Here is a 24,827-nt window from a genome sequence, read left to right as displayed (position 1 = left end):
CGCTCGAGTGGAGCTACTACGAAAAGCTTTCAAAGCTTTTCGCCCGCGTAGTAAAAATAAAATGTAAAATAAAATGTGTTCAATAAATATCGTATTAATATTTACACTATAATACAAAGTTGAAGGTGCAATATTTTAGGCAAATTTGTAAACGTAGTCATCATTGCCGCCCCAGATTTTCAGGCAGTTATCCTTGTCCACATACTGATCGATGTCCTTTTTGGTGGTCACCTTCAGGATCTTTAGCGCTTCGGCGGGCAGAAAAGTCTTCACAATTTTAAAGGCAGCTGAACAAGGAAAAATCACCATATAAATATGCTAAACTTCATATATCGAATTGTTTACATACCATTTAGCAGGAAAGGCAAATCATGCACCAGTATGTAGTTGGGCACATAGGGATACTTGGTCTCGAACACTCCGATAATACTCTTGATGAAGTCCAGGTCCAAGTTGCTCAGACCGGTCCCAGTCATGTCCATGAAAATGGTAATCTTATCCAGGTTACTCTCCCGCTGCAATCGCTCAATCCAGAAGACAATCACTCGCAGGAGCTCCTCCTGATTTCGGCTCTTCGAGTGCTTGTTGATGGTGAGGATCAGCAGGGGTTTACCATCCTTGTCCTTGTTGTGCACAAAGATGGAGCCATCGTTCAAATACTCCTGGTTAAGGCTCTTCTCTGTGAGGTCATAAACTCCAAAGCTTTGCCGCCAGGCGAGGTTGGACCACAGCCGTGTGATGCACTTCTCCACATCGAAGTCATAGACCTGCAGCAGCTTGGTGATCCAAAGGTCACTGTCCGTAATTCGCTTCAGGTCGTTGGGATGGAATGGTTCTATTTCGGGATTGTACATATACATATATGTAGATTAGAGGTGATTCTTATGGCTGCATTAGCTTACCTGCTGGTGGCTCTTGCTCCAGTTTCTGCAGAATGCTACTCTTAACCTGGCTTATCTGCTCCGGAGTTGGATCCTGATCGGAAGGCATGTTGCTGCTTGGATTTGCGTGAGCCAATTGAAATGTCCCCTGCAGCGGACTTCAAATTTATATCAATTTCTTATCTACCCCCTGAGTAAACTACTCCCAAGTTGATACGAATTTCACCGAGTTCTGGGGGGGAAGACCGAGTTCTTAATCTGGGAGCGGGATGTCTGACCTGTGAGCGCGCTAATCATCGACTGACAAGCAGCTCGTCGTTGCGCTCGCGTCGAGAGCGTTTTCATGTGTTCTCCAATTGTGCTCTGCTTTCAGACGATCATTTAAATGACTCAATGCGGGTGGGGGGCACTGGGTGGGGCAACCGCATGCCTCCCGTTCTTTAATCAATATTGGAGCCCGCAGAAAAAAGCGAGGGAGGGGGGCAAGGGGACGCCGTCAATTGCGATAAGCGGAACAAACGGGGGAACTGGCAATGTTTATGGGGTTTGTTCTTCGGGAACTTGGTTTTTATGATTCTAGCTGTGGTTTTCTTTGCGATATGTGACGTATCCACTGGCTTCCTGTATCTTTGTATCTTGTAGCTGTGAAAATTCCTTGTGGCTTGCCCCCATTCGAGGTAGCAAGCGAAGTGTACTGAGTTCGATTATTCCCCTTCAATTGTCAGCCGCTGATTGCGGTGGCTGTAATTGATATCAAGTAGCAACGGTTTTAGCTTAATAACAGTAATTTCTTTTTTTAATCTGATGGATTTATAATTGCACATATGTATTTCCCAGCAAACAAAAACCACATGTTAATCTTATCAATCTTATAAGCTTTATTTTATTAGCCAGATTAAAGGTGTACTATTCTGATATTGCAAAAATATTATTGCAAAAATTGTACTGAATAAAAAATCGTATATAAACACTGTCTTTACTGTTGAATCATTTGTAAATTTGCATTTAGAAAAAAAAAGATCTTGCAAAGATTACTAGTTTTGTTTTCAAGATACTGATTACATTATAATTAATAACAACCATTATTCAAATTACTTTCCTATTGATATTTACACATCGGTTCATTTCACTGGTTATTCGAGCCCATAATTATTATTAAAAGCATTTAAATATTTTTTCAGACATGTAGTAATTTAAGTTAGCAACGCTAGGCAAAAATCCCCATTTGCTTTAGTCAAATATAAATAGTAAATGATTTTTCTATTACATATTACTGAATGCACCACAGTTGCTTATTAGCTGACTTTTTTAATGGGCGTTACCAATTATACAGAAAACGGCTTTGTAATTACTCCATTGACCAGCTGTAGTAATTTTCATTTTAAAAATAATATATATTATATATACAAATATATGTGCATTAAGCGTTGAAAATCAATCAATTTTGTTTAATAAATTCTCATAATTTCTGAATTGGCTATTTAATAAAATCTAATCATTCTGAGCCTGAATGTGTTGCGCTTTTGTTGTTGTTGACATTGAAAGTGGATGCGAGGCAAGAGCTAACAATAACAAAACCGAAGCCATTTACATATCGAAAGCTCGATGCCTCGTATCCGATGCCCCCGCCACTTGGACCGCCATCCCAGCCAGAATCGACATCCAAGAACTTTCGCTGCCTGTTCGCTTCTGGCCCAGTTGTGATGTTTACGTGAAAACGTGCGTTTGCAGTGCGACCACGTCCTCGCGATTTGTCCAGATGCGGATGCAGTGCAGCCAGTTGTGAGATCCCCCCCCAAAAAAATCCCGAGATGAAGTTCGCCGAGCACCTGACGGCCCACATAACGCCCGAGTGGCGAAAGCAGTACATTAACTATGAGGTGAGTGCCGAAAATCGCCGTTCAAAGTAGCGGAAAAATATGTATCCGTGAGATACACGGACGAGTGTGCTTTTCCCGCTGTCATTCTGCCAGCTGTGACGTCACGTGCCCCATCAGCTGTGGCATCCAACTGTCAAACGGCGGAGCTTTCAACGCGCATGCGCCCTGTTGATCGGCATTCTGTGTTTTGCTCTCCTCGGACGTAAACAAACAGGAAGGGCTTTTGGGGGGTGAAAGAACGGGGAAGTGAAAACACAAGAGAAGATGAGCAGGAGATGTGTAGCTACAGTGCGGGTCAACAGTATAGGTCCTTAGGATAAGGAAATATAGCTTAGATACAGAGATATCAAAAAAATGTTCATACCTTAAAGAAACTTATTGAAGAATATTTATATTTCTAATACAAGTAATTAGAAATAAATATGAAATTATAAAAAATGCTTAGTAATTGTAGATCAATTGTATTAACAATCCTTATGACATCCTTTTAGGAGATGAAAGCCATGCTGTATGCAGCCATCGAGCAATCGCCCTCCGCAGAGCTCGTGGAGCGCGAGATGGTGACCCGATACTTTGCCAAATTCGATGAGGAGTTCTTCCACTACTGCGACAAGGAGCTGGCCAAGATCAACACCTTCTACTCGGAGAAGATGGCCGAGGCGACACGCAAATATGGCAGTCTGCGCAGCGAGTTGACCGAAGCACTGGAGATGGGTCACCCCAAGAAGCTGCCCGCCTGGAAGAGGCGAACGCCGCTGGGCAAAAAGAATGTGCCGGCGCGCAAGATACAGGATCTCAAGTTGGCATTTAGTGAATTTTATCTGGGGCTGATACTGCTCCAGAACTATCAGAACCTCAACTTCACGGGATTCCGCAAGATACTTAAGAAGCACGACAAGCTGCTGAGCGTCGACTATGGTGCACGTTGGCGCACGGATCACGTGGAGGCCGCCCACTTTTACACCAACAAGGACATTGATCGACTGATCCAGGAGACGGAGCAGGCTGTTACGCAGGACATCGAGGGCGGTGATCGTCAGAGGGCAATGAAGCGATTGAGAGTGCCACCACTGGGCGAGCAGCAGAGTCCTTGGACCACCTTCAAGGTGGGTCTCTTTTCCGGCGCCTTTGTGGTGCTCTTCATTACGGTTGTGATCGCTGCCATGTTCTACGGATTCGGTGAGAATTGGCGGGCCGGAATGCGAATGTTCCGCGCTCCATTCCTCATCATCGAATGCCTCTTCCTGTGGGGCGTCAATGTCTACGGCTGGCGTTCGTCCGGTGTGAACCACGTCCTCATCTTTGAGTTGGACCCACGTAATCACCTGTCCGAGCAGAACATCATGGAGGTGGCATCCGTGTTTGGAGTTATCTGGGCCTGCAGCGTGCTGAGCTATATCTTCTGCGATCCCCTGGGCATCCCACAGTATGCAGCTCCACTCTGTCTCTACACATTGATGGCTGCCTTTTTACTCAATCCCACGAAGACGTTCCATCATGAGGCGCGGTTTTGGGCCATAAGGATCCTCATTCGGGTGATCATGGCTCCGTTTTGCTTTGTGAACTTTGCCGATTTCTGGCTGGCCGACCAGCTGAACAGCATGGTGCCAGCTTTTCTGGATATACCCTTTCTGATTTGCTTCTTTGGACGCAGTCCCACTTGGCACAAGGCTGGCAAGGGTAAGTAGAAGTGGGTTAGTAAAAGTATGGAAAAAAATCTAAGATTTCCATTGATTATGAGCATACCTTTTTCTTCCTCTTTAAGTGCATTCAATAAAAGTTCTTCATGCCATTCATTTAACTTGAGACAAGCCTTTTGGCTGAGTTCCTTTCCCAATTGCACTCAATAACTTTGCGGTTTTCAAATGAGCTTGCAAATGGTGAAAGTGAAAACCGCAAGAACCCAAAAGCATTGTTGAAATGCTGAAAATGCACGCTGAATGGTTTAATTATAGACAACAAAGTGTTTAATTTGACGTGCTTGTTTTGTTTGTGCAACAGCTGCCAGCCACTGTGTGGAGTACGTGTCCCTGCTGCATCCCATTGTGGCCATTCTGCCCGCCTACTTCCGGTTCGCCCAGTGCATCCGGCGATACCGCGACACAAAGGAGTCATTTCCGCATCTGGTCAACGCCGCGAAGTATGCCACGTCCTTCTTTGTGGTCATATTTGCCCACAAATACCACACGACCACCGGTAAGTGGATTCATTATACGAAGCGTGAGTTCATTAGGTCACACCTACATTCCCCATCGTAATTGCAAACATATGAGTATATCATGTGTATACATTATTTGTGCTATTTACGGTCCAGTGCCAATTAGTGCCGAAACTTCATGTAGATTGTGTATTGGTTGTGGCGCACGTGCCTCCCTGTTCAACTCACCCCACACCCAACACCATTGTCTTCTCATCTGCAGACACCTATCCGCTGTCCAAGGAGAATCCCTGGTTCTACTGCTGGATTACGGCGGCCATCTTCTCGTCCTGCTACGCCTACACATGGGACATCAAAATGGACTGGGGATTGTTCGACTCGAAGGCGGGCGACAATAGATTCTTGCGTGAGGAAATCGTTTATTCATCGACGGTGAGTCCGGTTTGTTTTGTTTTGTTTTCTCCTAATTTGGGGTCAGAGTAGGGACGACTGTTCCCACAAATAATGGCCACGATAAATATTTGGGCAAACGGCACGTAAAACAATCTTTCAAAGCGTTCATTATCTGTGTATGTGTGTGTGTTATCTTTTCGGTGGCCAGTGGTTCTATTACTTTGGCATAATTGAGGATTTAATACTGCGCTTCAGCTGGACACTGTCCATGAGTCTAATTGAGGCTGGCTACATTGAGGGCGATGTCATGATGACCATACTCAGTCCCCTGGAGGTTTTCCGTCGCTTCATTTGGAATTACTTTCGGCTGGAGAACGAGCATCTGAACAACGTGGGCAAGTTTAGGGCTGTGAGGGATATATCGGTGGCTCCAATGGATTGCTCGGATCAGGTGAGTCTTGTAGCCATAACAACATAGCATATTATACCTTTTTTGATATTACCTTACCTTAAACTTGGTACAAACGCTTAGTTCAAAGCTTACTAAGGCTAATCATATCAAAATTAAATTGAAATTTAAGCAGCATACATACAGCAGTCAACTTATCCTCCACAATATATTTTCCTTACATTTCAGACCACGATTTTGCGCATGATGGACGAAACTGATGGCGTGCTGAATCGGAGGCGTGGAAAAGCCGCAGGCGGCAAATCCGCAACCAAGAAGAACAAACAGGAGCAGCGACTGCTCCTTCAAGGGGAGTCCATTGAGGATCTTTGCTCCTAGTTGGGTCACCTCACAAAAAAAATATCGCTCTCTCTCACTGTGTGCACAAATTTTAAGTTTATGCCAATAAAACATTTCGGTTGCATTTGCGGACACTAAATAAATTCCATTCCTGGTTTCAATGCCATTGATTCTCGCATCTGTGAGCAGCAAAGTTCGAGCAACATCATTTCTCGGGGTCATTTGTTTACCACATGTGGTTGGTGATGGTGATGACGATGGCGATGGCGATGGCGATTGATGACGAGCACTAGTTGGATTGTCGTGACAGTTGAACAATAAACTTTGGGTAAACTCCGGTTTCATTTGGGTGTGCCATTTTGGGTTGCCTAAAAATAAATGTTATTCGATGGATTCTTGTGGTAGTCATAGCAAAATGTATAAAAGCGCTGCCATGCGAAATTATTCCTGACATTACGCTGTGTTACGCTGTGATATGTTTTGATGATGTACTATATTTAAAACAGGCAAAATGGATGACCAACGATGTCGTTTTTTATTTTTTACGGGCTTAGCTTGTTTTCCCGGAAATTTTAGATGGATATTAAAAGAAATTCTTTATTTTACATAATACAGGTACATCAGTGGTGGCTGCTGTTGACACACAAAATTTGATGTATTTCACCGTGAATTTCCGTGGGGAGTTGAAAAGTTCTCGTTCACAGCTGCTGTGTATTGATTGATTGATTGATTCATTTTTTTTCCGTTTCCTCTAACTGTAATTATGGCATAAAACTTGGAAGGGTATTTGCGCCCTGCTGATTACATTCTTATCAAAGCTCATTCATGTTGACAATTCATAGTTGTGGCTAACGTATAAATTGATAAAATTCACATCTTTTGTGTAAGAAATTCTTGCGTTCATCTGTCGTCATAAACCACTTTTTTGCGGTCTTTCTGAAATAAATGGTAATAATAAATGATTCTCGAATTTAATATGTGCTCAATTTAATAACGCAAACGGAAACTTAGCAAGTTTCGGCGAAAGAAAGTTATACAAATAGTTTCGGCAACTTTCTGTGTTTCTTGTAGTCGGAAGAAAGTTTTGCTAGTTCTTGGAACTTTTTCTTTTCTTACAAATACTCCTGGCAGATTTTAGTATTTAATTGATTTAATATTTAAACAACTGTTAACTTAAACTTTCGTGTTCGCCAAATTCGCTTGACAAGCGAATGCGTATAACTGTCAAGCAGATGTACCAAGTCCCTTTCACAAATTCAACTTCAGCAGCTGCTGTGTGTTCTATGTGAAAGCGGATTATGTTCAACCTCACAGTTGCTTATGTGGGCAACGCAGAGTTCAATTTAAATTGCACTTTCCAGCATTTTATACATTTTCGGAAACTTGCCTCCCTTTGGGGCAGCATTTTGATGTGGTTCTGTTGCCGGGCAACTCCCGTAGCAAGGCATTGACCATTAGGAATCTTTTTATGACTCGCAGCTAGGCGTTTCCTTCCTTTCCGGACTGTCACATCGATGGCAATCTCTTATGCCAGAGTGCTTGTTTTTGAAGTCCTGCGATAAGAGTACCCTTTTTTTATGCTTTTATTAGCTCGTGGATGCTGCAGGGCCTTCGTGTGGGCGTGAGCCCATATTTAGCGACATTTAATTTGCCGTTCGCGATAAACCCACTGATAATATTGTTGCTGTATTCGAGTTGTACCTTGTGGCTGCCGCTTTTAGGCAGATGAAATTCCGTAAAGCGCTTACGTTTTGGGAAATCATTGAAAAAAGGTCGATGCTTTTGCTTACCCTTAAAGCCTTTCACTTGAGTGACAAACATCAGTGTTCACTTTCACATATCAAAGTTGTGGTGACACCTTTTATCCCAGCCCCCAGTCTCCTTTGTTGCTTATTTTTTCGGTTCGGTTCCCTTACTGCTGTCAAAGCAGATTTCCTTTTGACTTGACAGGGGGCCATGTCAACTTAGGCTCCAGAAAACTGATTGCAAACACCCGCTTTGCACAATGGCGTTGTTCACTCAAACGTATGGCCCACCGTGCGTATGCGTGATATTGTGTTGACATTTTCGGCGTGGCCTTGCATTTGCCCATGTTGTTGTACAAGTCCCTGATTGCAAATGTTTTGTTTAGCTTAGTCTAGCTTACTTATTGCATATACGCCATGTTTAGCTTGTGCCATCGCCTTGTGCATCGCAGTTAGTTAATGTTTGTCAAGCTGAAACATCTGCGCTTCGGGACTGATAAATGAATAAACATACCGCCAGAGATTGAAGTGGCAATGGCTGCAAATGCAATGCAATCGGGATATGCAAATGGCCAAGGATAAAGAGATTGAGCGTACTGAGCTGAGGTTGTGTGGCACGTGCGAAATTATAAAGCCAGTTGAAATTAAAACTTAACTGAATGCATCGATGGCGAAATACCAATTCAAATGTTGCCTATCACTGACGGTCTGCTGCCAATTAGACGCACGTGTAACTGGTTCATGGCAGAAAATATATATTTCTAATGATGATCTGAAATAGAATTCTTTGATTGTCGACGCGTGTAGATACATCGGGGTAATTAAAACAGCACCTGGGGCCCTTTGCCACTCGAACAGTGCCACGCGGCGTATACGTCATTTGACTGCGGATAAAAACAAACACAGCTGGCTGAAAGTGAATAACATTTCAGCATACAAACTTCAGTGTGACTCGCAGTCAGTTTTCTATTTTGAGAGGGGCACTGATTGAACAAATGTTTACATCGAAAGTTAATTAATTAATTTAAAGCTTGTGGCAGCGATTGATAGGACATTGTCGGGAATTGCCAATTAATATGCTAATCGAATGCCGCACGGCTTTTAATTAACCATAAAAAGCCGACCGCGAACGTCCCTTTTTTCCGATAAAAGTGCGTGGCCTTTAATTTAGGTTGCCCAATTTAATATTGGCTGGCAATGTATGGATAACCCCAAAGGAGGCAAATAAATCTTGTTTGCCAATGCCAATGCCATTCTGAACCATCTGAGTGGGATGTGCTGAGTAATACGATGCGGAAATGCCTTTTGGGCCCATTCGTTGGCCACCATTGATTGATGGCCAAGTTGCTTGCAGAGGAAAAAGCTATTTATAATATGTTTATTATTTATCATGCATGCTAATGCCGCCGATATATGTATGTGTATATAGAGATTCGCACACGAATATACAGCCGTTTATTGGTCCTGCTTGTTTGCTTATGAAATTTGATTGAAACTAATGGACGCCGTTGCCGTTGCCGAATGATATCAGCAAATGCCACCCAAAGGACACGTAAAAGCCATTCAAATATGAGAAATAACTCATGACAATGTTTTCAGCAACCAATTCGTCGGTAAAGCAGATAATATGGATAAAGGACTTACTTTTTCGATGCGTTTCATAACCAGTTTAAAGTCCTTAAAGCGCATTGCAAAATCTGAGCTAAATAAGCTTATTTCTTATGCTCGCGCGCCGTGAAAATTTAATTTGATATTTCCATATCAATTGTCAACCCTGCTTAAGCTCAAGCACTTTGAGTCGATTTATCATTTATAGGAATATTCCTTTCGCTGTGAAGGCAAAGGAGGTCAACTTCAGTTGGCCAAGAATGTCAAGTGGCACTCGCGGTGTCATTCAAAAGTTTTGACAGCCAAATTCATGGGCAAACAGCAGAGTCGACAAAATAAACACACCGAATAACTAAAAGTCAGTATTGGCGCTATTCTAATGAAAGATCAACAAACCGCAGTGGTTGCTTCAGTTAAAGTTTGCTTTTGGGACGCAAGTTATTAATATTATTAGCTGTGCAATTAGCTCAGCCGGAAATAGTTTAAAAATAATAGAAACTTTTAGAACCCATCCATTAGCATAATTGTTTTTTGTGGGCTTTTTTTGTAACGTTACGTTATTCATTGTTTTTTTTAAGGTCCTTACTCTATTAGCACTAATTGAATTAAATGCGGCAAATGCCTTAATAATTGAGCTGAGTTCAAAAGCTCAGGATTTTACTATCGCAGAACTGTAGCCATTTTGCGTAAAATTTTCATATTTATTGCTGAGATATTAATCTCTTTATACCCGACTTCCCTTTGGGGATTTATTTACCCGCGAATCGTTGTCATGGAAACTATTTGCGGTCTATCTCACCTAGAAGTTGTGGGCATATTGGCACTTTATGGTAGCAAATTACAATTTATGAGATAAATAAAAATATCATATTTTCATATAAATGTCTTAAAACATATGCTTACACCTGCCAAGAAATGTGAAAAGGGTATACAAACTGTTGAATGCTTTTTTCACACGATTTTTGTTTATATTGTGCAGATTGCGCATGTATTCCATATTTCAATTAAAAATTCTCGTAAAATGTTACCGGCTAACGAAGTGGTTAAAGGACGAGCAAATAAATTGATTTTTGTGTGATCTTAAAGAGCAAAACTCAAGGTGAAGGGTTGCGTTCTGGAGAAGGGAATAATTTACAAAAGGATTCTTTTTGTTTTCTTTTGAATAAGTCCTCAAGCCTTTTCAATGCTAATATTGTGCCTTCTGAAAAAGGTCAGATTTTGTTTTTTGTTTTGAAGAAAACTCGGTTTTCCCTTCGAAGCCGAGCAAAATAAGAAGCTCAATTAAAAATGTCCTAATTCCTTTGGGAAGCGGAGTGAAGTAGGCATTTTCTTTTACATATGCTACAGCTGCCTAATTTCCAGCGAAAATCCTGCATGTATTTTAACGCTGAGGTGTCACCTAAGCCCACAGCTTTTTGCTCGGAGTCACAAGATTGATGTGTGGGCCTTGTTCCACATAATTTACTTGCACGATTTATTGCCGACAAACGGCTTCCCGCTAATGCGAATCGCCTTGCCGGCTTATATCCTAATTATTTTGGCTTCAATATGTGGAAATCCCTCAAAGGCAATAGGCTTTCAGTGCTTGATGTTCCAAAAGCTGTTTATAGTTTACACTTGGCAGAATTCCAATATTATTTGAAGTCATTTGTGAGCACCAAATGACCCTTAAGCGCTTGTACTTATGGCTCGTCTCGAGGGAATTAAGTTTGGGGACAAATATGACTTCCTGGCCACAATAAGTTTTGTATGTTTCAATTAAAGTTTCTGTACGGAATTTCGTTTCGCAAATGTTTTCATCATTTAATATTCATTAAGAAGCTTACATCTTTTATGGCATCTCCTTGGAGCGTGAATTAGCTTCATTTGAATGCTAATTTTCTAATTGAATGCATGTAGCCACGTATCTATGAGTAAGTACCAAAAAGCTTAAAGAGAGCACATGTACATAAATCTACATAAATTTCCTGCCAACTGTCGTTCATATCGACCCTATACCCGGGCCACGCTGCGTATACGCAATAAAGCGAGTGACAAACTGGCTGCCATTCTCGTCAAGCGTCAAGTTGCCCGAAAATTCCTGTTTACTTTCTGCCTTTTAAAATTCAACAGCACATATATAAGAGCCTTACCCAGTTGTCATATGCTATAAATCAAGTAAAAGTCCAGAAAGTGTGCCAAAGGCAGCCAAGTCCCTCGGTCTCAAGTTGCCTGAAATCTGTCAATATTTCGAGAGTAAGGGAAGAAGTCTTAAACTGCCTTAAAATTTAACATTTCATTTAATCCAAGACCCTCAATCTCCTGAGTTTGGCAGACACAAGTTTCAGTGGGGCATTGTGTGTGTGTGGCAACTTGAGTGGATGCATGTTCAGCCAAGTTCGACACCCATTGTTACACTTCCGGTTTCCTGTTGTTGCCGTGGTTTTGCAGCGTTGGCTGTCAAAACTTTGCATGTTCTCAGCGTTTTCAGTGGCATCCCACATGCATGTTTAGTATATCGCATGCTCGTATTTACCACCAAGTTCAATGTCCAAGTTCCAGCAGTCACTCCAAAGTGTCCAAAGTTGCGGACGCTGGGCGAGACAGGAGTTTCATTTGATTTTACTGCTGCTGCTGCTGATGCTGATGCTTTAATTGAATTTTCACTTAAGCAGTCAGGACGCTTGGCAAATATTGCCACTGCCCGCCGCACTCAAGCGCTAATGGAAAACTCATTATCCTGGCATCCTGGCAAGTCTGGGCAAAGCAGTCATCTTAGCAATTAGATAGAAAGCGTGTGCGTTTCTGCGTTGCGAAACTGAGCTTATTGGCAATTGTGTGTGTGTGAGTTTGTAGCAATAATCCCGGGATCTGGCATTGTGGTGTATGGTACAAGTATTTATCCCCTAAGTGCTCCACAATGGCAACTTTAAAGGACCAACTGAGGGGTGTTGATAATGCCGACAGTAATTCCAGGGATCTGCCACGCGAGTGCTGCATTTGTTTGCCATCAAAAATGCCAGTGATTTTTAAGAACGTAATAAAGGACTTATTTCACTTCATGAGCATAAAAATGAACATGAACTTCCACATCCCGTATTCCATCAAATATTTCATTGCACGCACAAAACACCAGAGAAGAGTAATTACAAGTGCTCTCCATGGCTTCTGAATTAATTTCATCCAAGGCGGAAAAAGGCTGCCAAGCAGAAAGATTGCAATTACAAATATTTGCTCTACAGCTTTATAGTTTACCTAGCTTTTTGCTTTGTATTTGTCTAAGACTTTAATGCAACAATAACACCAAAAATAGAAAGGCAATGTAAAAGCATTTAAACTCCTAATCAATTATGTTTGCAAAAGAATTTTCTCGGTAACTCGATATTTATCTAACAGACTTTACACTGCATTCCGCCACTTAGGAATCCATTAGGCTTTTGTTTTTTTCCGACTCTGTAGCTTTTGACCAATGTCCGCACATTTTTGGCTTGTGGGTTTTCAAGTAGCATGCCACCGAAATGTATGAAGTCTCGCTGCCCGTGGCATTGTCAATATTGGACGACTTTTCACAAAACTAATAACAGTTGTGCGAACTCTCAGAGTGGGACTTTCCACAGCGTCCAGGACCATGTGTACATACCTTGTGAACAAAAATTCTCAATAACTTACTCTTAAGCAAACATACAGTGTGTTTAAAAATTCCTTGAAATAATAAAAAATTTGAGCAATTTCTTAAAATGTGTTTTTGTTGGACTATGAATTCTGACAAATTGAATTCGTTTCTGTCAGTGTTTTGGTGGCACTGGCACACTACACACCGGAAGTTGGACAACAGTTTGCGGATGGTGTGGCTTCTCCACCAGGAGCTCTTTGTCATCGGCAGCTGGCGGTCGGGAAACCCAGGTCAGATCCTAAACCGCTCATCCGCTTCAAGGCAGCAATCCGGTGTCATGTGGCCCTGCATCTCCACCTGGGGGTTTAATTAACAGGGCCAATTTAGTCCGGTGATTAAGTGCCATTTAATGACGCCACTGCTTTGCTCTGTTGTCCTCGGTGGTCCTTCACAGGACTCGTGCTAGCCGTTGTAATGGATTGCAGTGGAAACTGCCTTTTTTGTCTTTTCATTCCAGAGAAGTTAATAAGCGCTTAAGAGCATCATTTAAAAAATATTAGACGGCAATTAAAACCAGTTAACCCGCCCTCAATCTGGTATCCTTCATGGGCGGGTCAGCATTTTTCAAATGCTAATTACGTTTTTAAAGTCCATTTTACCCTTGTGCCCTTGTTGTTTTAGGGTTATTTCGACCTGAGGCTGTCTGACCGGCTGAGGCTGAGGAATTTGAATAATTATTTCAAAACGTCTGACCCCGAGGGTCACCTCCTCCTCCAGTTGCCAAACAGTTTGACTTGGCAAAGCACTCGAGCTCGAACGGAGCTCACATCCTGTTGTCATTGTCAAGTACCGGAATTTACGCAGCAAGTACAGGCAAGCCTGACTAACTTGTACCATTCCAAGACAAAATATTTTGAGCGTAGAAGTAAGCATTTACCATCCTGCAACCTATGTGTGCAAAACGTTGCCTACTTATTGGCGTTCTTGGCTAGTAATGGCTATACCTATTCGTAGGTGGTTGAAAGTGATACAATAATTAAAGCTTTAACATATTAAAGTACAGAAACGAAAGAAAGGCAACTTTAGAACTGGGAACCAAAACGTGATGGGCATTTGACACATCCTGGAATCCTTTTCGCATCCCCCTACTTTTGATACAGTAGCTTTGTTTCCATGGAACACGCTTGTGTTAAACTGTAAAAGCATTTTTGTCAAAGTCTGCTATATGCCTGTTTGAAATCTCATTTCCCTTTTATTCACCCCTTTTCGGATTAATTAACATGTAAAAATATCTTATATCTCAGCAGCAATGTGTAATCGAGGACAAACGCGTAACTCTGGCTTAGTGATGAGTTGCATCACCACAATGAGCTGGACTGGCAGCCAGTGTGAAAATTGGTATGCGGCCGAGTTCCTGTCCAGTTGACTGCTCCGCACGGTGGTCTAGATGGATGTGAGCCAAGTGATGTTTATTGAAAATAAGTACAAGGCCAAGTCGCCCATGGACGCACCTGTGCGGGATTGCTGCTCCTCCTCCTCGGTGATGGTGGAGAAGTTGGTTAGGCGCTGCGAAGTTATTAGCGGACTGGCAGCACCGAGCATACGTCGCCGCTTACCATTTGCTCTGCCGGTCTCCAGCTGCTGCAGTGCATCAGCGTGCTGCTGTTGTTGCTGCTGCGCTTGCTGCAGCTGCTGCTGCGCTTTGGTTAGCTTCTCCGCTGCTGTGAAGACCACAATAGGCTTGGGTTTGACGAATGGGGCACAGAGCACGGTGTTCAGGTGTTCGGGTGTTCAGTTGGGAAGGGGGGAGGGCAAGTAAGCATACTTGGGAGTGGCACAACACATTCACCGAAGAATACCTACCGATGCCGTCGGGGCCGCCAGTCGCATCTCCGCTCGCTGGGAGCGAAACGTCTGGTACTGCGAGATGACGCACAGCAGACAGTATAGCTGGATGCGGAATAGGAATATTACAGGTCATCCCAACATCATGTGGTTACTCTGAGGCATTGAACTCACATTGAGGCACAGTAGGAAGAAATCCATGGTGAAGATGAAACCCACAATCGGATCGAACTTGACGCGGCGGGCGAGGGCCAAGTGGACCAGGTGGCAGACCTCGATGAGCAGATCGCCCAGCATGAAACTTATCCAGGGTATCAGCAAATGTCTCTTGTTCTGTAATTTTATACGGAACTCATGCTTTTGGGTCGGCGATTGCGTTAAAGTAACACACTCACCTGCTGAAGGCCCAATATGAGCAGAACCGACGATAGCACCATCAGTATGGAGCAAAAGAGCAACAAAACGTTGAATATCACAGTCACTGCAAGAGGCATTAATCACACGTAATTGAGTTGCTCGCATGGCACAAGTGCCCGTGTCGGATGCAGTATCCTTTCCACACTACGGTATCCATTGGTATGCTCACCTACAGTCACATCACCCTTCTCCAGTAGACTTTCACCCAACGGCCGAGCACGGTTCCCGAGCAGAAAGTCCTGCTCCTCGATAAGGTAGAACAAAAACATCAGCGTCGAGAAGCCAAAGTAAACCTGTATGGGGAAAAATTGTGAGAAAATACCTGGAACTTCCGTGGGTAAACGTAAATTGCGGCACACGTTTCCTGTTTACACAGAAAAAGACCCAAAAGTGTTCCCTTCTTCATTCCCCGAAAATGTTTCTTCAAGTAAAAAATTGAATTCAGTAATTGTTGAAGAAGTATGCAGCTCAACGCGTTAATATGTATGCTTGGGTATATATTCCACATAGTTAAGCTGTTAATCATTCTAATTTACGAGGTTTCGACAGCAATCAATAAAGGAAAAGTAATCTAACGAGCACGGAAATGTTTGTAATGAGACATGAAATTTATGCGTGTTAAAGAAAAACTCAATATGTTGCTGGGGTTTTTACACTTAATGAAGGTCCTTAAAGAAAACATAAATCTTTTTTACATAGCATATAGCTTTAGGAGGTCAAGTGTAAGGGTTATTGCAACTGGCTTGAAACACTTGAAAAAGTTACATTTTAATACCACACATAGGTATTAAGGTAAGTATTAAAGGTAAGTTTTGGTTGCTTTGGCTTAAAAAGTTTGGAGAGGCCAATAAACTTCGCTCCACTGTTTGCCAATTGGCTGGAAAAGTTCAAGGGAATTTTTGATATATTTACTCAGGCTTCAGGCTCCAGGCCACAAAACCTTATCTCCAGAAATTATTCATATACGAGTGTATGAGGAGCAACCTACCAAAGTGTAGATGGCGCAAGCAAAGCTGCCACTCCGCACATCCTTCCAAAAGCAACAAGACTCCAGGATGGCCATCTTTCAGTAGCTCACGCCTCGCGGATGAGCATTCCAAACACGCTTGACACAGGAGAAGATTTTACGTTGTTTTATTTGATTTTTTTTTTTTGCTTTTCTTTAAGGGAACGGCAGCCGCCACTTTCACTTGACTTTCTTCACTTTCACCCGCTGGGATTTCACTTTTATTTCGTTTCCCGCCAAACGGTTAATTTGCTTGCTTTAGTTGTTTTTCTTTAGACAAGTTTTTATTTGACACTCGCCAGATAAATATCTAGAATTTCTTGTGGCTGCTGCGGCACTGCCACATAATTTCATACACAAGACGCGCAGATTTATGACACTGATTTATGTGGCATGACCGAGCATAGTTAGATGGACCGCAGTGTGGGCTGCCAGGATGACAGGACGCGAAAATCCGTGTAGAACCGCCGCCATTGAAAGTCGCATCGGGACTGGCTTAGTACTCCTTATGCGATGGCAACCACATTGCTTTCAATTTCGAAAGGTACTCGCACACACGTTTTATGAATGAAAGTTCGAAAATCGTTGTGGGGCATGAGATTTTGCGGGCAACGCATGCGCCATCTACAGGCGAACCACAGCAACAGGTGGTATAGAAAATCCTTGCATTGTGGTCCTTGCTACAAACCGAATTTTCCTGCAATTAACCACAAACTGTGTGGGCTTAGCCAATACCGCAAATTACTGCATTGGCTTAGCTCTCTATTGGATTAAAGACTCAATTTAATTAACGTGGAAAACGCACTGGAGGAGGTCCTTGGAATCAGCAAACTGACAAGGAGGAAGTGGTGGCGTCGAGGAGTCCGTCCGCCTGAGTTCCATGACAATGCCCATTTCGTGCTCCAGTTGCTGCCACCGGAACGGAAATGAAAGGAAAAGTAGCTTGGGCAACGAATTGGAAAAGCATCAAGTCATTCGTGGAAAAGAATGGCGAAAATGTAACCAGTCAGAGCTGATTAAATAGTTTTAACATGAATTAACGTGCCCGCGATGATACTAAATACATATAAAAACTAATTTTGTGTATATATGTATATTATATATATTTATGTATATATATTTTTAAAATATTTTTTTGTGTCAGCAAATGACGTTACTTCTACAGAGATTTCATTTCAAACATGAAGCCAAGGTTTATAAGTCACATACTCAACTTTGCCCTGTGTTTCAATATGGCTAATGACGAAAATGAAAATGCATCGACTGAAGATGATGACGTGCCCAAAAAGAGGGAACGCAGGGATCAGGGGCAGCAGTCAGAGCTCATGAAGATGTAGGTAGCGATGCTATAACTGGGTATTAGCTAAATCAGCGTCTTATCGCAGCAGAAAGTATAACAACGAGCCGGATAAAGTGGACATTGGAGTTCAGGTGGATTCGTTGGAGAAGGTCAAGGTGACCTACGTAGAGCCGGATGAGGAAGAAGAGCCTTCCCATAGCTTCTTTTGGGGCAAGAAGCGATCGGAAACATCATTGCCACGTCGATCGTGGGTGACGGATGACTACATTGATTTCGATGATCTCCTGCCGATGATCGGCCAGTTTGGCCGCTTTCAGATTAGGCTGTTCCTGTTCATGATACCCTTCTGCTTCATCACCGCCTTCGTGTATCTGGGCCAGATCTTTATGTGCTTGAGTCCACCGAAGTACTACTGTTTTGTGCCGGAACTTTCGCATACGCCGCTGGAGCTGCGCAAACAGTTGTCCATACCAAAGGAGAAGGATGGCTCTTACAGTCGCTGCCGGATGTACGACACCAACTACACGAAGATCCACTTTGCAGAGAATCAGAGTGCCTATATCAACACCTCGCTGTCCACGATACCCTGCCGGAAGGGTTATGTTTTCGATCAAGAGGACAGACCTTTCAAATCGGCCACCATGGAGTTTGGCTGGCTGTGCGAGGACGACAAGTATGCCACCTATGCCCAGATCATCTTCTTCTTGGGTTCGATTTTGGGCGGACTTGGCTATGGCCACTTTGCCGATCACTGTGGACGGGTGGCGGCGTTGGTCAGTAGCTGTTTCCTTGCTCTGGTTGGCAGCCTGGCCACCTCGATGTCCTCGAACTTCTTTAGCTTTGCGGTTTCGAGATTTCTAGTTGGCGCCTCCTACGATACCTGCTTTACGATGGTATACATTTTGGGTAAAAACGTGCACACACACTGTGCACAATGTGATATATTTTAGTTTTTTTTTTTTTAATATTAAAATACCTCTTGTTATTTCAAGTGCTCGAGTATGTTGGCCCCAAGTACCGCACCCTGGTGGCCAATCTATCGCTGGCCCTGTTCTACTGCCCATTCACGATGCTGATGCCGTGGATAGCGCTTTCCGCGGGAAATTGGAGGAGATTCTCCTCATTCACATCCCTACCCATTGTGCTGGCCATGTTCTCATTCTTCCTGCTGCCCGAATCTGCGCGGTGGGTATCCAAATTGTGCCACCTCCAAACCAAGAGCTCACATCTATCCACACAGCTGGCTGGTATCGGTGGGTCAGATCGACAAGGCCATGGAGATACTGAAGAATGTCATTGAGGTGAACAAGAAGTACGTGTCCCAGGAGGTACTTGATCTCTTCGAGGCGAGCTGCACGCAGTTCTATAAGGAGGAGCTCAATGGACGCGATTTTACAGTGTGTTCCATATTCAGAGGAAAGCGAATGGCCCGCTATATGATCCTGATGATTGTCATCTGGATGTCCATTTCCTTGGTCTACGACGGACATGTGCGGGCGGCCAGTGTCCTGGATAGTGATAACATCTTTGTGTTCTTCACCATCGCTTGTGCCACCGAGTTGCCGGGTAATATCCTGGTGATCCTTACTCTCGATCGCTTTGGACGTCGTTGGTGCTCCTTTTTTTACACCTCCTTGAGTGGGGTTTTCAGCCTGGTAGGAGCCACCTTACACCAGCGGGAATACATGAGGGTATCGGCACTAGCTGGTAGATTCTTTGCCAACATCTGCTATAATATAGGACTGCAGTGGGCCGCCGAGATACTGCCCACTGTGGTGAGGGCCCAAGGAGTGGCCTTCATCCACACGATGGGCTTTGTGGCGATGCTGATGTCCCCGCCAGTGGTCTATCTTTCCAAAAAGTCCCTATCCAGCACGCTGATCATTTTGGGTGTCCTGGGCATCATTGGTGGACTGCTGTCTCTGTTTCTGCCGGAAACACTGAACCACGAACTGCCGGAAACGCTCAGTGATGGCGCCGAATTCGGTAAGAATCAAAGGATATGGCATATGCCCTGCTGTGGCCCGGGATCAAGAAAATCCCATCCGAGACATAACTGGCACCAGGGCTCCAGTTTGAGGACCTTATCGAAGGACGAGTTTCGATCCAGCAAAATGTTTCGCAAGACGAAATATAAGCAGCATGAGGCGAACCCAAGTCGATCATCGAGCGAAATGGAAATCCGTACCTACAAATATGAAAACGGGTCAAAGTGGCCTGAAAATACACGCTGAGGTTATCTTTAAGTTAATTTTTTCTAATTACAGTTTTCATTTTAATATTTTGAAAATTAAAAGAAATTAAGAATTACAGTTTTCATTTTAATATTTTGAAAATTAAAAGAAATTAAGAATTACAGTTTTCATTTTAATATTTTTAAAATTAAAAGAAATTAAGAACTCATTCGAAACTGCGCCTCTAGTAAAGTGCATTGTCAAAGTTTAAATGTTGGATACATATCACAGATTTTTCCCATTCTAGGAAAAGCAAACTTTTTCCAGTTCTGGAAACAGTCGTTGCTAATTAACTAACAACCTGCTAACTTTCATGACGAATGCTTTAGTTATGGGGAAATTCTGTGATGTGTGTTTTTCTAGGCAACAATCCAACTCATTCGCTACTGCCAGTTGCAACAGGAAGTCATTCTCCAAATGCTGGGAAGGATTGCGTTGTTCCTAACCATAATATATGTGGTTTTTAATGCAATGCTTTTGCGTTGGGTCGTTGAAAAGCAACCATTGAAATTCGCTGACGATGAGGAGCACTTTAATGCAACGTTGGCCAAACTGCTAAAGCCTCGATATGTGGGCAGCCAAGGACATCACGAAGTTCGTGACTTCATGGAGATGGAGCTGAAGCGTTTGCAATTCACCACTTTGAGGAATGAATTCCACGCGGGAGGAGTAAATCTTACCAATTTGGTAGGCTTTTGGAATATGGGTGCAAGGTTTTATCTGATGCTAACCTGTCACTACGACAGCAAAAGGCCAGAGAATGGCACAACCGACGAGTTCCTTGGAGCCACAGAAAGTGCTGTTTCGTGTGCCATTCTTCTTAATGTGGCCAAAACATTGAAACCACTTTTAATGGAAAAGTGGTCTAAAAAGAGTGACTTTGGACTGGCTGTGAGTAGTCGTAAACTCGTTAAAACTTTTTAATTACAGAACGGGTTTTTAAAGTTTATCTTCTTCGATGGGCACAATCCTTTGAGCTCAGATCCCTATGACGACAATCAAATCATGGGCTCACAGCACTTTGTAGATGATGAATTTATACCCTTGGAAAACATGGTGGGCACATGAAGTTAATATATAAGAAAAAATATATTATTCTTTCACTAGGCTGTTGCAGTAACTCTTAGCTATATTGGAGCGCCCAATCAAACCTTTCTGAGCTACTTTGAAGTTACCAACGATTTGCACAACATGATTGCTGACATCGAAGTGGCTCTCAGAAAAACCGGACAACTCGACGACTGTCATTTGTTGTTTGAAAAGAAAACGCACTACGACAACGATCTGCTTGACGATCATATTTCATTCGACGAACTTGGTAATATGATAGTTTTATAACTTTAAGACAAACTTTATAAAGAGTATGTCCACAGATGTGCCAGTTCTTCACGTGGGTCCACAGGAATTTCCAAGTGTGCTTTATACGGCAGCTGATAATGCCGAAAATTTACACTTTCCCACCATTCGCAATATGATCAAAATTATGCGCACTTTTGTGGCTAATTTCTTTGAAATGTGGCAAGTCTTTATGAAAGCGAGAAATACTTTTGGAATTAATTATGATTTTTATGATGACTAAATTAAATTACTAACTCTTATTTTTGAAAAATATAAGTTATATTCTAAGTAATTCTCAAAATGTATCTATACATCTAAAATAACTTTTATATCAGAACTTTTGTGTGGTTTGAGATATCAGGCTTTAGGTGCCATTACAATGCAATCGAGGTAATTATCATTATAAGCATCAATTAGTCGGCACACGTTTCCCCAACGAACGCGGCTCCAAAGCTTTTTGGATCTCCCGCAACATCAGCATGATTGGCTCTTAAAAAACTCTTAAAAAACTCTCTTGAATGCGAGTTCAAAGCTTTCGAAGTGGGTTTGCCCGCCAAAGAGGCAGTGGAAAACGAAAACAAAAGCCAAAGCCATCAAAGCATCGAATCCACAACACAACACAGTACAAACTACGGTAAAGATTCGATTTTTCTGGCGCCGATCGCAGTTCGCACGCTTTAGTGCGTCGCCGAGCTCCGAAGCGTAGAGATGGGGAACGGTTCCGTAGTTTTTGCCGCCGCCGGGCTGCTGCTCCTCCTCCTCCCGCCATCGCAGCAACAAGCGGCAACGGGAAACGTAAGTCTCCCGACTCGAAAAACAAACTGAGCTCCAATGTGACTCACTTGGGAAATCACAGAAGTAGCCATCCATCTATATAGTAATGTGACCAAATTGCAGATTGGTTCACAGTGGCGAGACGATGAGGTCCATTTCAACCGCACCCTGGACTCCATTTTGGTGCCACGCGTCGTCGGCAGTCGCGGACATCAGCAGGTTGGGTGATAAAGTTTTAAACTGTATTGCTTGGCATTATAAAATTAACATTGCGAGCAGGTGCGCGAGTACCTGGTGCAATCGCTGAACGGCCTTGGCTTCCAAACGGAAGTGGATGAGTTCAAGCAGAGAGTGCCAGTTTTCGGAGAGCTCACCTTCGCCAATGTTGTGGGCACGCTCAATCCGCAAGCTCAGAACTTCCTCGCTCTGGCCTGCCACTACGACAGCAAGTACTTTCCCAATGATCCCGGATTCGTGGGCGCCACCGACTCCGCCGTACCTTGTGCCATTCTGCTGAACACCGCCAAGACATTGAGCGCGTATCTGCAGAAAGAGTTTCGCAATCGCAACGATGTGGGACTTATGGTAAGTTGCTTACTTAGCGGCCATTACCACAGACCTTGATGGCTTTACAAAATTTTCCATGAACTCCAGCTATAGAAAACCTGAGCGAAAACAAGTTGTATACTTGCTATTCACATCTCCATTTGGAATTAGGCATACATTAGTTTTACATGGCAAAAGATACTTTACACATTGAATAAGCTTTCATTTAGTTATTCAAACACTCGAACCTTCTTATCCACCAGCTCATATTCTTCGATGGCGAGGAGGCTTTCAAGGAGTGGACCGATGCGGACTCCGTTTATGGCTCCAAGCATCTGGCCGCGAAGTTGGCCAGCAAACGCAGTGGTTCCCAGACCAGCAGCCCAGGCCAACTAGCTCCACGGAATATAGACAGAATTGTGAGTCAATGACCTTTGCGTGAATTATCAGCTTGCTAAAATTGCTAAACCAATAACAGGAAGTGCTGGTGCTGCTGGATCTCATTGGGGCGCGGAATCCCAAGTTCTCCAGTTTTTACGAGAACACCGACGGACTGCACTCCAGTCTTGTGCAGATTGAGAAATCTCTGCGCACTGCCGGCCAGCTGGAGGGCAATAACAATATGTTTCTGAGTCGTGTCAGCGGTGGTCTAGTCGATGATGATCATCGACCGTTTTTAAGTGAGAGTAAGTTTGATATTCTTACGCTGAATACATTAATACAGTTGTTATACTTGCAGATGTTCCTGTGCTACATTTGGTAGCCACTCCTTTCCCAGACGTCTGGCACACGCCTCGCGACAATGCCGCCAATCTTCACTGGCCTTCCATACGCAATTTTAACCGCGTTTTCCGTAATTTCGTTTATCAATACCTTAAGCGGCACACGTCACCAGTGAATTTGCGTTTTTACCGAACATAGTTTATGTTTTGTCTTATGGCTAAGATTTATTAAGCATAAGTGTAAAGTGTTTTTCGTTAATTAAAATGTCCTAAGGCATGTGAAATTCTTCCTAGCGACGTTTGCGACCGGCTTGCGCCTTCTTGCCTGGAGCTCTCTGACCACGATTGCCCTTGGACTTCTTGCCCACCGCCTTGCGACTGCCCTTGCCCTTGGGCTTCTTGCCGCCCTTCTTGCCTGGCTCATTTTCAGCCTCTGCTTCACGTCTGTTGGAAAAGTATATAGTTAAACTCCACACTCGGTTCAGTATACGTATGTGATTGAACTTACGCCAAGCGATTGTCGCGCTTCTCCATCGATACCGCCTTGCTCACGTCCAGTTTGGGCTTCTTGTTCAGCACGCTCTTGATGAGATCCAGGTTGGCCTCCTTCTCGGGCGTTTGTGTGATATGCGAAGCCTTGCGTTTGCCGCCAGGAATCAGCTCCTTAATGCCCAGACCACGTGCCTCCTTCTCCTTGGGCAGTTTGTTTTGGAATTTGCCGACCGAGGCTGTGGAGGATTTGGCCACAGTGACGGCTGTTAACAGCTGGCTGGAGGAGGCCGCCTCAGGTCCCAAGTAACCACTGCGTGGCATGTCGATCTTCTTCGCCCGCACAATATTCTTCATGCGCTGGATCTCATTTTTGGCCACCTTCTCGTTACGCAGGTCAATCTTCTTCTGGAACATGTCCGTATTGGGATCGGCGTTCTGTGGCACCTCCAGCACCCAATCCTTGGCCTTCTCGGCCTCGGCACGCTTGAAACCATATGTGGGCACCCATTTCTATAGATATGAAAGCGTTTAGATTGTTACTTCTCAAGATTAAAGAGCTAAAACTTGCATCCATGGTCTCGTCGTAGGTCTTCTTGTCCTTCTTCTTCTTGGTGATGCCCTTCTCCTTGGCGAACTTCTCCCATTTGGTGAGCGGACGTGGACCTGGCGGTTTGCGGAGGCGGGGCAGTACCGTCGTGGGTTCCGGCAGCTTGGCCACAATGCTCTCGTCCACCCGTTCGGTGGGCAGCTCCCAAATGGCATTCACCAGCAGTTGGGTGTTCTCCCGTGTCAGTGCGGTCAGGTACTCCTCTTTGTTGGCCCTAAAAACAATTGAATTGGTGAAACATTCGTAATCCTCGCTGGAAACAGCCGCTTACCTCAATTCCCGGTCATCGAAATCGTTGGGATCTGTGATCAGCAGGCTGCCAACATCCAGTCGGCATTCCAAATGCTTTTCTACTGTGATTGGCTTGTATTTGTCCAATTCCTTTTGGTGTTTTGCCAAAACTTCCTTAACAACATCCATTTTGAGGGAATAAGTGTATAAACAGCAAAATTCAATTCCACGTGCTGACCACTGTGACCATACACCAAAATATTAAATAGGCTTAAAAATACCACACGAGCATACGGAACTGTATCAAAGA

The 24,827-nt window shown here is 43.6% G+C and overlaps 7 protein-coding genes and 1 long non-coding RNA gene across 10 annotated transcripts; 4 read left to right on the top strand and 4 right to left on the bottom strand.

Moving 5' to 3' along the window:
• Positions 1 to 74: 74 nt before the first annotated feature.
• LOC6533130 (motile sperm domain-containing protein 2) lies at positions 75 to 1,552 on the bottom strand. Its single transcript, XM_002093820.4, has 3 exons — positions 903 to 1,552; positions 350 to 835; positions 75 to 287 (listed from the first exon to the last, which is right to left on the bottom strand). The coding sequence occupies exons 1-3, from the start codon at positions 988 to 990 to the stop codon at positions 136 to 138; spliced, it is 726 nt and encodes a 241-aa protein (XP_002093856.1). The 5' UTR covers positions 991 to 1,552; the 3' UTR covers positions 75 to 135.
• A 1,015-nt stretch (positions 1,553 to 2,567) lies between these two features.
• On the top strand, positions 2,568 to 6,203 carry LOC6533129 (xenotropic and polytropic retrovirus receptor 1). Its single transcript, XM_002093819.4, has 6 exons — positions 2,568 to 2,761; positions 3,253 to 4,441; positions 4,763 to 4,957; positions 5,182 to 5,351; positions 5,521 to 5,763; positions 5,950 to 6,203. Exons 1-6 carry the CDS (start codon positions 2,693 to 2,695, stop codon positions 6,097 to 6,099), a joined length of 2,016 nt encoding a protein of 671 aa, XP_002093855.1. The 5' UTR covers positions 2,568 to 2,692; the 3' UTR covers positions 6,100 to 6,203.
• Positions 6,204 to 6,643: 440 nt separating this feature from the next.
• On the bottom strand, positions 6,644 to 9,053 carry LOC26534981. The gene is made up of 2 exons (XR_001454085.3): positions 7,851 to 9,053; positions 6,644 to 6,996 (listed from the first exon to the last, which is right to left on the bottom strand). It is a non-coding gene; the product is annotated as an uncharacterized LOC26534981 (long non-coding RNA).
• A 5,178-nt stretch (positions 9,054 to 14,231) lies between these two features.
• Positions 14,232 to 16,776, bottom strand: LOC6533128. The gene is made up of 7 exons (XM_002093818.4): positions 16,256 to 16,776; positions 15,437 to 15,560; positions 15,246 to 15,331; positions 15,025 to 15,183; positions 14,869 to 14,955; positions 14,517 to 14,745; positions 14,232 to 14,448 (listed from the first exon to the last, which is right to left on the bottom strand). The coding sequence occupies exons 1-7, from the start codon at positions 16,328 to 16,330 to the stop codon at positions 14,348 to 14,350; spliced, it is 861 nt and encodes a 286-aa protein (XP_002093854.1). The 5' UTR covers positions 16,331 to 16,776; the 3' UTR covers positions 14,232 to 14,347.
• A 643-nt stretch (positions 16,777 to 17,419) lies between these two features.
• Positions 17,420 to 19,929, top strand: LOC6533127 (beta-alanine transporter). 2 transcript variants are annotated; one of them, XM_002093817.4, is made up of 4 exons: positions 17,420 to 17,606; positions 17,662 to 18,479; positions 18,566 to 18,758; positions 18,814 to 19,929. In XM_002093817.4, exons 1-4 carry the CDS (start codon positions 17,455 to 17,457, stop codon positions 19,805 to 19,807), a joined length of 2,157 nt encoding a protein of 718 aa, XP_002093853.3. In that variant the 5' UTR covers positions 17,420 to 17,454; the 3' UTR covers positions 19,808 to 19,929. The 2 variants fall into 2 exon arrangements, with proteins under 2 accessions (XP_002093853.3, XP_015049821.2); XM_015194335.3 differs by having other exon boundaries at positions 17,421 to 17,606; positions 17,659 to 18,479; positions 18,814 to 19,928.
• Positions 19,930 to 20,173: 244 nt separating this feature from the next.
• On the top strand, positions 20,174 to 21,482 carry LOC6533126 (glutaminyl-peptide cyclotransferase). 2 transcript variants are annotated; one of them, XM_039373912.2, is made up of 5 exons: positions 20,356 to 20,494; positions 20,554 to 20,698; positions 20,753 to 20,863; positions 20,915 to 21,125; positions 21,181 to 21,482. In XM_039373912.2, exons 2-5 carry the CDS (start codon positions 20,660 to 20,662, stop codon positions 21,384 to 21,386), a joined length of 567 nt encoding a protein of 188 aa, XP_039229846.1. In that variant the 5' UTR covers positions 20,356 to 20,494; positions 20,554 to 20,659; the 3' UTR covers positions 21,387 to 21,482. The 2 variants fall into 2 exon arrangements, with proteins under 2 accessions (XP_002093852.2, XP_039229846.1); XM_002093816.4 differs by having other exon boundaries at positions 20,174 to 20,698.
• A 325-nt stretch (positions 21,483 to 21,807) lies between these two features.
• On the top strand, positions 21,808 to 23,471 carry LOC6533125 (glutaminyl-peptide cyclotransferase). The gene is made up of 6 exons (XM_002093815.4): positions 21,808 to 21,940; positions 22,043 to 22,138; positions 22,199 to 22,504; positions 22,729 to 22,884; positions 22,944 to 23,151; positions 23,205 to 23,471. Exons 1-6 carry the CDS (start codon positions 21,854 to 21,856, stop codon positions 23,384 to 23,386), a joined length of 1,035 nt encoding a protein of 344 aa, XP_002093851.1. The 5' UTR covers positions 21,808 to 21,853; the 3' UTR covers positions 23,387 to 23,471.
• On the bottom strand, positions 23,393 to 24,766 carry LOC6533124 (ribosome biogenesis regulatory protein homolog). Its single transcript, XM_002093814.4, has 4 exons — positions 24,558 to 24,766; positions 24,248 to 24,500; positions 23,696 to 24,189; positions 23,393 to 23,631 (listed from the first exon to the last, which is right to left on the bottom strand). The coding sequence occupies exons 1-4, from the start codon at positions 24,704 to 24,706 to the stop codon at positions 23,478 to 23,480; spliced, it is 1,050 nt and encodes a 349-aa protein (XP_002093850.1). The 5' UTR covers positions 24,707 to 24,766; the 3' UTR covers positions 23,393 to 23,477.
• Positions 24,767 to 24,827: the final 61 nt, after the last annotated feature.

The sequence above is a fragment of the Drosophila yakuba genome, chromosome 3L (assembly GCF_016746365.2).
Source record: "Drosophila yakuba strain Tai18E2 chromosome 3L, Prin_Dyak_Tai18E2_2.1, whole genome shotgun sequence".
Classification (NCBI taxonomy): domain Eukaryota; kingdom Metazoa; phylum Arthropoda; class Insecta; order Diptera; family Drosophilidae; genus Drosophila; species Drosophila yakuba.
Note: the sequence above shows the minus strand (reverse complement) of the source record. Positions and strands in the feature narration are given on the sequence as shown.

What these genes read in the sequence shown, in the direction of transcription:
- LOC6533124 (XM_002093814.4), bottom strand. Translation starts at nt 24,706, where the DNA reads ATGGATGTTGTTAAGGAAGTTTTGGCAAAACACCAAAAGGAATTGGAC. An exon ending in TTCGATGACCGGGAATTGAG is followed by an intron (nt 24,501 to 24,557) that starts GTAAGCGGCTGT and finishes AATTGTTTTTAG; the next exon opens with GGCCAACAAAGAGGAGTACC. An exon ending in CCTACGACGAGACCATGGAT is followed by an intron (nt 24,190 to 24,247) that starts GCAAGTTTTAGC and finishes TCATATCTATAG; the next exon opens with AAATGGGTGCCCACATATGG.
- LOC6533130 (XM_002093820.4), bottom strand. Translation starts at nt 990, where the DNA reads ATGCCTTCCGATCAGGATCCAACTCCGGAGCAGATAAGCCAGGTTAAG. An exon ending in GGAGCAAGAGCCACCAGCAG is followed by an intron (nt 836 to 902) that starts GTAAGCTAATGC and finishes ATCCCGAAATAG; the next exon opens with AACCATTCCATCCCAACGAC. An exon ending in TTTGCCTTTCCTGCTAAATG is followed by an intron (nt 288 to 349) that starts GTATGTAAACAA and finishes TTCCTTGTTCAG; the next exon opens with CTGCCTTTAAAATTGTGAAG.
- LOC6533125 (XM_002093815.4), top strand. Translation starts at nt 21,854, where the DNA reads ATGGGGAACGGTTCCGTAGTTTTTGCCGCCGCCGGGCTGCTGCTCCTC. An exon ending in AACAAGCGGCAACGGGAAAC is followed by an intron (nt 21,941 to 22,042) that starts GTAAGTCTCCCG and finishes ACCAAATTGCAG; the next exon opens with ATTGGTTCACAGTGGCGAGA. An exon ending in GCAACGATGTGGGACTTATG is followed by an intron (nt 22,505 to 22,728) that starts GTAAGTTGCTTA and finishes CTTATCCACCAG; the next exon opens with CTCATATTCTTCGATGGCGA.
- LOC6533128 (XM_002093818.4), bottom strand. Translation starts at nt 16,330, where the DNA reads ATGGCCATCCTGGAGTCTTGTTGCTTTTGGAAGGATGTGCGGAGTGGC. An exon ending in CTTGCGCCATCTACACTTTG is followed by an intron (nt 15,561 to 16,255) that starts GTAGGTTGCTCC and finishes TTCCCCATACAG; the next exon opens with GTTTACTTTGGCTTCTCGAC. An exon ending in GGAGCAGCAATCCCGCACAG is followed by an intron (nt 14,449 to 14,516) that starts GTGCGTCCATGG and finishes ACATCCATCTAG; the next exon opens with ACCACCGTGCGGAGCAGTCA.
- LOC6533126 (XM_002093816.4), top strand. Translation starts at nt 20,225, where the DNA reads ATGCTGGGAAGGATTGCGTTGTTCCTAACCATAATATATGTGGTTTTT. An exon ending in AGAGTGACTTTGGACTGGCT is followed by an intron (nt 20,699 to 20,752) that starts GTGAGTAGTCGT and finishes GGGTTTTTAAAG; the next exon opens with TTTATCTTCTTCGATGGGCA. An exon ending in TTATACCCTTGGAAAACATG is followed by an intron (nt 20,864 to 20,914) that starts GTGGGCACATGA and finishes TTCTTTCACTAG; the next exon opens with GCTGTTGCAGTAACTCTTAG.
- LOC6533127 (XM_015194335.3), top strand. Translation starts at nt 17,455, where the DNA reads ATGAAGCCAAGGTTTATAAGTCACATACTCAACTTTGCCCTGTGTTTC. An exon ending in CAGTCAGAGCTCATGAAGAT is followed by an intron (nt 17,607 to 17,658) that starts GTAGGTAGCGAT and finishes GTCTTATCGCAG; the next exon opens with CAGAAAGTATAACAACGAGC. An exon ending in CTGCTGCCCGAATCTGCGCG is followed by an intron (nt 18,759 to 18,813) that starts GTGGGTATCCAA and finishes CTATCCACACAG; the next exon opens with CTGGCTGGTATCGGTGGGTC.
- LOC6533129 (XM_002093819.4), top strand. Translation starts at nt 2,693, where the DNA reads ATGAAGTTCGCCGAGCACCTGACGGCCCACATAACGCCCGAGTGGCGA. An exon ending in AGCAGTACATTAACTATGAG is followed by an intron (nt 2,762 to 3,252) that starts GTGAGTGCCGAA and finishes ACATCCTTTTAG; the next exon opens with GAGATGAAAGCCATGCTGTA. An exon ending in AAATCGTTTATTCATCGACG is followed by an intron (nt 5,352 to 5,520) that starts GTGAGTCCGGTT and finishes TTCGGTGGCCAG; the next exon opens with TGGTTCTATTACTTTGGCAT.